Source organism: Myotis yumanensis, unplaced genomic scaffold (genome assembly GCF_028538775.1).
Source record: "Myotis yumanensis isolate MYYU_CA2020_CCGP unplaced genomic scaffold, mMyoYum1.0.hap1 SCAF_3, whole genome shotgun sequence".
NCBI classification, from domain to species: domain Eukaryota; kingdom Metazoa; phylum Chordata; class Mammalia; order Chiroptera; family Vespertilionidae; genus Myotis; species Myotis yumanensis.
Window position 1 is genome coordinate 96,696,030 of NW_027223754.1, and position 8,332 is coordinate 96,704,361.

Genomic DNA, 8,332 nt, shown 5'->3' on the forward strand with positions numbered 1-8,332 from the left:
GCTGCTTCTTGTTTGAGAGATTTTAGGGAAGCCTGAGCTAGGACAGGTCATTCATATGGAAAAGCCACTTCAAACAGTTTGGTTGGGGCTGAAAATTGGATGGGGCAGAGTCTCAGGGACTCCTCATGGCAAAGCGAATAGTGTGAGCCCGGTTGATGGAGACTTAGCTATGGTGCCTGCCAGTCAGCTCTGCAATGGGTGAGGTCTCAGCATAGGAACAATGATTGCTGTAAGCACCCCTGTCTGGGAGAAAGCCACCCCACAAGGTCTTGCTCTGATGCCAGACAATCCGGTTCCTTACCATATGTCCCTGGATCCCCCCAAGCTGCTGTCCAAGCATTGGAGCTCAGAGGGAGTGTAATTGTGTAAGTTTGTGCACCAGCCCTTTAAGACCATGTGAGAACCACACCAGAGTCCTCAGACAGCCAAGGCCACTTAGAGTGTGAAAGGCCTTGTTGATAGTATGCCGAATGGCCAAGGCCACTCTGAACATAGCTGTAAGGCCACAGCGATCTCACTGTATTCTGCGCCCTTCTATAACCCAAATGATGATGTCATTATTGGCAACTAGCCTTCTTTGTCTCTGGAGTAATATACAGATTACTGACCAGCTAGTCTGCTAGAGAGTAGGCTGGGGAGTGTGTGTGTGTGGGGGGGAGGCTAGAGAGCTCAGATGGAGCTGAAAACTCAGACAGAGCTGAGAGCTGGTACTGCTCTGATGTAAGGCTAAGAGCTCATAGAGAGCTCAGATATAGCTACTAACTTTACCAGCCAGTGTGCTGAGAAAGAAGCTTAGAGGTACTATGTGAGGCCACAGAGACCAGCCAGTGTGCTGGGCAGGGGAGAAAGGAGAAGCTACTGAGCCAGAGAGGCTGGAGAGGCTACTAAGGCTATAGCTCTAAGGGAGAGCTCAGATACCACTACGTTGTAAGGTGGTGGGTTTAGAGGCAGCATTCAGCTGCTCAGATAAATAGCTGTGGGTATAGAGACTAATGCTGCTTTTGTGGGAAAGACGTATCTGTTCACCAGCTGGTGTATGGCTGCCTGCCTGTATAGGACTGCTGTAAAGGACTCTGTTGGTTAATGGCTATATGGCCACTGGCTTCTGCAATAAAGACTCATTCTTATATACACACAACCTCTCATGGCTTCTCTGTCTAAGACCCAGTGTGCAAGAAGACTCAACCCCAGGCAGAGGGGCTTGGACCCAACACCTGTAACTAGTGAACAGAAGATAAAGGAGGAACTTGGACTAAGTTCCAACAGTTAGTACAATGGGCAGGGTTCAAGAAGGAACCTGCCCTGGCATGGTCGGGAAGAATTTAGAAGAATCTATAGACAGTGGTGCTCTTGCTGTCTCTGACAGAGCAACTGCCTGGGTCTCCAGCAGCCTCCATAAATATCCTGTATTTTTAAGAAATAAATTCCTCTACCCCCAAGATGTATACTTTAGTCTCTATTTTGTTTTCAAATGGGCTGAATAAAAGCTGGTGTTTTGGAACAATTATGGTAGAAAAGATACAAATTTAGCAGGGGTCTGTCAAGGGCGGGGGGGAAAAAAGGACACTTATGTAATACACTTTGTAATACTTTTAGCGAAAAATTAAAAAAAAAAAAAAGATACAAATTTAGTCAACTCAGAGTTCTATAAAAATAATCCAAAAATTCTTTCTAACTATGAACACTTTCACTTCAAAAGAGCATGCAAATATTATCTCTTGCAAAGCCAAGGAAACATGATTGGTGGGTACAGCACAGAGGAAAATACTTCTGACAGCATTCCCACAGTACTAGGGGAAATGCATGTGTGGGTGACCTACAAGGGACAATCCTCCAGAAAACGCAATTTCCCTCTGACATGTGGTTTTTTATTATTTTCCTTTAGGAACACAGCACCGACCCCTCCAGTGAAACAGCAGCTCATTTGCAACAGCCCCATAAAACTTTAAGGAAATCTCTACTAGAGGTTCAAAACGGGAGTTTGTCTGACCCCTGCTTTTATACAAAGGGTCAAACCAAAGTAACCTTTTCTAAGGAGACTATTTGCAAGAGAAAACAGGTGTAGGCAGTGGGTTTGGGGTGCACTTTCAGTTTGCATTCCCTTCATGGTTTGCATGTGGAGGGAGGATTTTGTCATGAGTTTACAATTTTCAATGTCCTGAATACCTGTTTTCATTTTGGAAGCTTTGATGTCAGATGTTGAGAACCATATTGTCATGATCATCATAGAAAAACAATTAGGAAAAAATTTTAAACTATGTTAAAATATTCCATTATGGATGAATGGCAATATTGTTTCTTATGTCCATATTCTTTGTCGCTTTCTACCACCAGTCAGATTGAATTTGTTAAATTCTGTCATCAACTCCAAAGCTAACAAAAGGCTACAGTTAAGCTTATTTAGTACCTCCTCTTCTGAGAGCAAATCTGTGTAGAATGTGATTTTTAAAAGCACAATATAATTTTTAAATGTCATTTCAATTTTTTGACTCTAACTCACTTAGATTTTAAGCTTTATCTTTTTCATTAAACATTTTTGTAAGTCTCATCACCATAGTGATTTCTTATATTAAAAGAAAAATGTCCAAAAATATTCTGCTTGCTTAACACAGATCAGACATGTGTGAGAATCACTACTACTGTTTGTTATCTGAAGTAAGTAAAAAATTTCAGATTTGTTAAAAATATTAAACTATGGGTTTAAATAAAGAGAACTACAGGTAAAACAAATGTGTAAAAAAGAAAGTGGGGTATTTTTTTCTTCAGAAACTCACTATTTATGAAAAATCATTTCAATTTTCAGCTAGAAAGGTTATTACTTTTGCTCATCTTGCTAGCTAACTTCCTTGAAAGAATTGCATTGAATTCCTTTTCTAGGCCTGTCCAGCTGAAGTCATAGACTTTGCTCCCTCTGCTCCTCCTAGGTTGACACCACTTTGTCTCAGTTTACCGACCCGAACGTTTACTTGTGGGATGTCCACCACAGTAAGAGGCTCATTAAGGTGGACGGCCTTGTGACCAAGAGGAGGAAACCTTATTGTGTCGACTTTACTGTCATCAGGCTCCAGATCGCCCTACTCCAGGAAATGCGTGTGACACATTTCCACTTCTCGCTGGACTGGGCCCTGATCCTGCCTTTAGGTGACCAATCCCAGGTGAACCACACGGTCCTGCACTACTATCGCTGTGTTGCCAGTGAACTCCTGCATGCCAACATAACCCCAGTTGTGGCCCTGTGGCGACCTGTGTTCCCGCACCAAGGTCTGCCGGAGCCTCTGGCCAAGCAGGGCGCCTGGGAGAATCCCCAGACGGCCCTGGCTTTTGCGGAGTATGCTAGGTTGTGCTTTAAAGATCTTGGCTCCCACGTCAAGTTTTGGATCACCATGAATGAGCCGTACACGCGGAACATGACCTACAGTGCAGGGCACAACCTGCTGAAAGCCCACGCCCTGGCTTGGCGCTTGTATGATGAGAAGTTTAGACGCTCTCAGAAAGGAAAAATATCCATAGCTTTGCAGGCTGACTGGATAGAACCAGCCTGCCCTTTTTCCCCAAAGGACAAAGAAGTGGCAGAGAGAGTTTTGGAATTTGACATTGGCTGGCTGGCCGAGCCCATTTTTGGTTCTGGGGATTATCCACGTGTGATGAGGGACTGGCTGAATCATAGAAACAATTTCCTTCTACCTTATTTCACTGAAGATGAAAAAAAGCTCATACAGGGTTCCTTTGACTTTTTGGCTGTAAGCCATTACACCACCATCCTTGTAGACTGGGAAAAAGAAGATCCAATAAAATATAACGATTATCTGGAAGTGCAAGAAATGACAGACATCACATGGCTCAACTCCCCCAGTCAGGTAGCAGTAGTGCCCTGGGGCTTACGCAAGGTCCTGAGTTGGTTAAAGTTGAAATATGGAGACCTCCCCATGTATATAATCTCCAATGGCATTGATGATGATCTGCAAGCAGGCCAAGACAAATTGAGGGTGTACTATATGCAGAATTATGTAAATGAAGCTCTGAAAGGTAAGGCCTCCTGAAAACTGTCTCTTGAAGGTTTTGTTACTCAAAGGCATGATGCCTGTTAGAAATTCTCAAATACACAGTCACCTTCAGAGAGAAGCACTGTCCATTTCTTGCCACACTGAAAAAGTCCCACCAAGAGTTAGTATTTTCCCCAGAGATAAAGAAGTTTAGCTAAAAGTGGCTTACAATTTACTCTGAGCCTATAAAAGCATGGACCATACTGTCCTCCATCCTCAGATGGCCTCACAGCAGTCTAATCTGCTTCATGTATGTGAAGATTAACTCAAGTACCTCAGAGTAGGTTTCATTATGTAAAACCTACTATGTTAAATGTAGTTTATACTTTGTCTTGGTATTTGTCTATTTGTCTTTTTATAAAAGAAGACTTTTCTGATTAAATACAATTTAGTCTGAAGTTTTAATAAATGTATTGACATTTCTCCTGAGGCACCAAGGCCATGTAAAAGTAAAGGGTTATGTGCAAAACATTTTATTAACTATTCTCTTGTCCTTTTGTTTTTCCAGCCTACATATTGGATGGGATCAACCTTTGTGGCTACTTTGTGTTTTCATTTAATGATCGCACAGCTCCAAAGTTTGGCCTCTATCGTTATGCTGCCAATCAGTTTGAACCCAAACCATCCATGCAACATTATAGGAAAATAATTGACAACAATGGCTTCCCAGGTGCTGAAACTCTGGGGAGATTTTGTCCAGAAGAATTCACCCTGTGCACCGAGTGCAGCTTTTTTCATACCCGAAAGACTTTATTAGCTTTCATAGCTTTTCTACTTTTTGCTTTAATTATTTCTCTTTCTCTTATTTTTCACTACTCTAAGAAAGGCAGGGGAAATTACAAATAGTCCTGAACATTTTCCTATTCAATTATTTTGAAATAATTATGCACACACATTAGTTGTTAACCATTTGCACTTGTCAGTGTTGTGAAGCTATAGATTTCATACACTTATTTCTACAAAACCTTTCTGTGGCATATGACAAAGGTTTTCAAATAAGCATAGATGATTATAAAATCGTGAATAATGTGAATAGTGCCTGGACTTGATTCTCTTTGAGGGGTGATTAAAAAAACAGACATCATTTCTACAATACACTGTGTAACAAAAGCATGAGATATGACATCCATTCTGTAATATTTTTATAGAAATTTAATGACAAGTTAGGCTATTTTTATCTGTGCCCATTCTTAAATATAATGTTTACTTAAAGTAATAATTGCAAGTGTTAGAATACAAAATTAAGCCCCAAGTAACCATCTTCCAGCTACCATGATATCCCCAATGGTCTCTGTCAAGAAGATGATAGCATATAGGAGAGATGACAAAAGGCCTGTGGCTGGAACAGTTATTTAAAAAGCAGTGTTTCTGTCAAATGCTGTTAATTTACATATATGGTTAATGAGATACTTGCCAGAGCAAATTACAGAACTTTATATTTCTATGTGACTTTCAAGGCGTTCTCTAAACCCTGGGTCCTTGAAGGCTTTGTGTCATAGGAGACTTTTACTGAATGCTTGCAGAAAAATAAACATGACTCATGAAATGTTGGGCTCTTCAGGAAGCATAAATCGATTGTGAAGTGCATTATACTGCAGTAGCTCCAGGAGGAGGGAAGGAGTAAAAAGTACGTATTATGAGCAACATTATGATTAATTTTATTATAAACCCTTTCATTTTAGAACAGACCTTGAAATGAATGAGGTGACCTTTCTTGAGAGAATAAAAACAAAATAATAATTCATCCTGTGAAGAATGACTTCACTTTCTGCTATTTAAAATGTGCCATAATTTCTCTGAGTTGAGTTTTAAGTATTAATAGATTCAAAAGCATTTGGTCTGATAACACTGGAAATTTTTCTTTTGTGATTGTTGAAGTCTAGTTTATTTATTTATTTATTTTGCTGCTACTTCTGTGGAACTAACTTTGAATTAGTTGTGCTTTGAATTTTTACACTGAACTATGCTACTGATTTCCAGAAAGGGTTAAGTCTTATCCTCTAATGCCCTTTAAATAAGTTTTGCTGATTTTCAGGCAGGAAAATCTATTACACTAGAGTTGTAGGTGATCTTAATGTTTATTTTATAGATGAGCCAACATTGTGCTAGGCAAGATGAACCAACATCATATCAGGCATAACTAATTTTGCTGACACAGTAATACAATGGATAAGAAATATTGTATTGTATTATGTATCATCTTTAGGGGTGGTATGATTTTTTTCATTGAAAGGTAAGCTTTTGAGTTAATCTTTTAAAAATTGTACTTATTAAAATTGGAAACTAGAGAATCATAGTTTATTTATGTATGTATTTTTCTGATTAGAAGAGTAATATATATTCATTGTAAAAAACCACAGAAACCATATGTAAAAAAGTGCATATTTAGAGTCACATCATATTGTAAATTATATATCTTTATTAATTTTTATTGTGTGCATTTTCTTTGTCATTTATCTTCAAAAGCACCCTATTTTAATAGTCATAGAGTAATTCCACTATATAAATTTATCACAACTTATTTAACTATTCCTATTTATTGAACTAGTTTCTTATTGTTAATTACTGTTAAATAATGGATGTTACTTAAAAATTATTTTTTGCTACAAGCATTTTTTTTGAGTGTATAGAGAAGTAATTACAGTATCTGGGTGACCAATCCCAGGTGAACTGCATGGTCCTGCACTACAGTTATTTGATAATGGATTATAATAAACTGACCTATAACTTTACCTTCTTTCTGAACCATATGACCAGTTGCTAGATAAATTTCTTTAAAAAAATTTTTTGAGTTGTCTAAACCACATAGAACACAATTGGAGTGGTGAGGAAATAAGCCTGACAGAAAGAGGAGCAAACTGCAACGTAGGCTGGGGAGAGTGCCCCAGGTTAATCTCTGTGGTTGAGCTGAGAGATAATTTCAGACACTGAGAAAGCAAAATAGGAGAAGAGCTGAAAATGACAAACAGACACCAAAGTACTGAGGAGAAACGACATTTCAAAATCATTCAACTGAGTGACAATGACAGCATCATGCTAATTTTGAGTCACTATAGACCCTTAGTGGGAGGTCCATGGCTCACTGCCAGCCTGAAAGGAGAGAAGAGCCTCTCAGATCATGCTCATTTCTTAAGCAGCATCTCAGAGCATTACACTCCTTCTATTGAGGCTCTACTCTTGGGAATTCTGTACTTTTCACAATGCCATATACAGGGATGGGCAAACATAGGTTTACAGTTATGATGACATTCTTTTGAGTTACAAACAACTGTAAACCTACTTTTGCCTACCCATTTATACATATATACATACTAGAGGCCCGGTGCACAAAAATTTGTGCACTCGGGTGGGGGGGTCCCTCAGCCCGGCCTGTGCCCTCTCACAGTCTGGGACCCCTTGGGGGATGTCCACCTGCTGGCTTAGGCCTGCCCCCCTTGGGATCGGGCCTAAGCTGGCAGTCAAACAACCCTCTGGCAGCCTGGGAGCCTCAGGGGATGTCCACTTGCAAGCGGGGAGCAGGCCTAAGCTGCAGTTGGACATCCTTAGCACTGCTGAGGAAGTGGGAGAGGCTCCCGCCACCACTGCTGTGCTGGCAGCCATCAGCCTGGCTTGTGGCTGAGCAGAGCTCCCCCTGTGGGAGTGCACTGACCACCAGGGGGCAGCTCCTGCATTGAGCATCTGCTCCCTGGTGGTCAGTGTGTGTCATAGTGGCCAGTCATTCCCAGTTGTTCTGCTGTTAGGGTCAATTTGCATATTACCCTTTTATTATATAGGATAGAGGCCTGGTGCATAGGTGGGGGCCGGCTGGTTTGCTCTGAAGGGTGTCCTGGATCAGGATGGGGGTCCCGCTGGGGTGCCTGGCCAGCCTGGGTGAGGGGCTGAGAGCCATTTTCAGGCTGGCCACACCCCCTTCAGGGTGGGGGTCCCCACTGGGGTGCCTGGCCAGCCTGGGTGAGGGGCTGAGGGCCATTTTCAGGCTGGCCACACCCCCTTCAGGGTGGGGGTCCCCACTGGGGTGCCTGGCCAGCCTGGGTGAGGGACTGATGGCTGTTTGCAGGCTGGTCAAGCCCCCCAGTGGGGACCCTCACCCAATGGGGGTGTGGCCAGCTGGGTGAAGGGCTGAGGGGTGTTTTCAGGCTGGCCACACCCCCTTCAGGGTGGGGGTCCCCACTGGAGTGCCTGGCCAGCCTGGGTGAGGGGCTGAGGGCCATTTTCAGGCTGGCCACACCCCCTTCAGGGTGGGGGTCCCCACTGGGGTGCCTGGCCAGCCTGGGTGAGGGACTGATGGC

At 42.1% G+C, this 8,332-nt stretch overlaps 1 protein-coding gene across 1 annotated transcript in view; it reads left to right on the top strand.

The window, feature by feature from the left end:
* The window catches only part of KL (klotho), a 47,585-nt gene extending 41,673 nt beyond the window's left edge, over positions 1-5,912 (top strand). Inside the window, exons 4-5 of the mRNA XM_070407496.1 lie at positions 2,925-4,026; positions 4,552-5,912. Of these exons, the coding sequence (XP_070263597.1) occupies positions 2,925-4,026; positions 4,552-4,889 (1,440 nt within the window). The 3' untranslated portion in view covers positions 4,890-5,912. The remainder of the gene's footprint in view (positions 1-2,924; positions 4,027-4,551) is intronic.
* Positions 5,913-8,332: the final 2,420 nt, after the last annotated feature.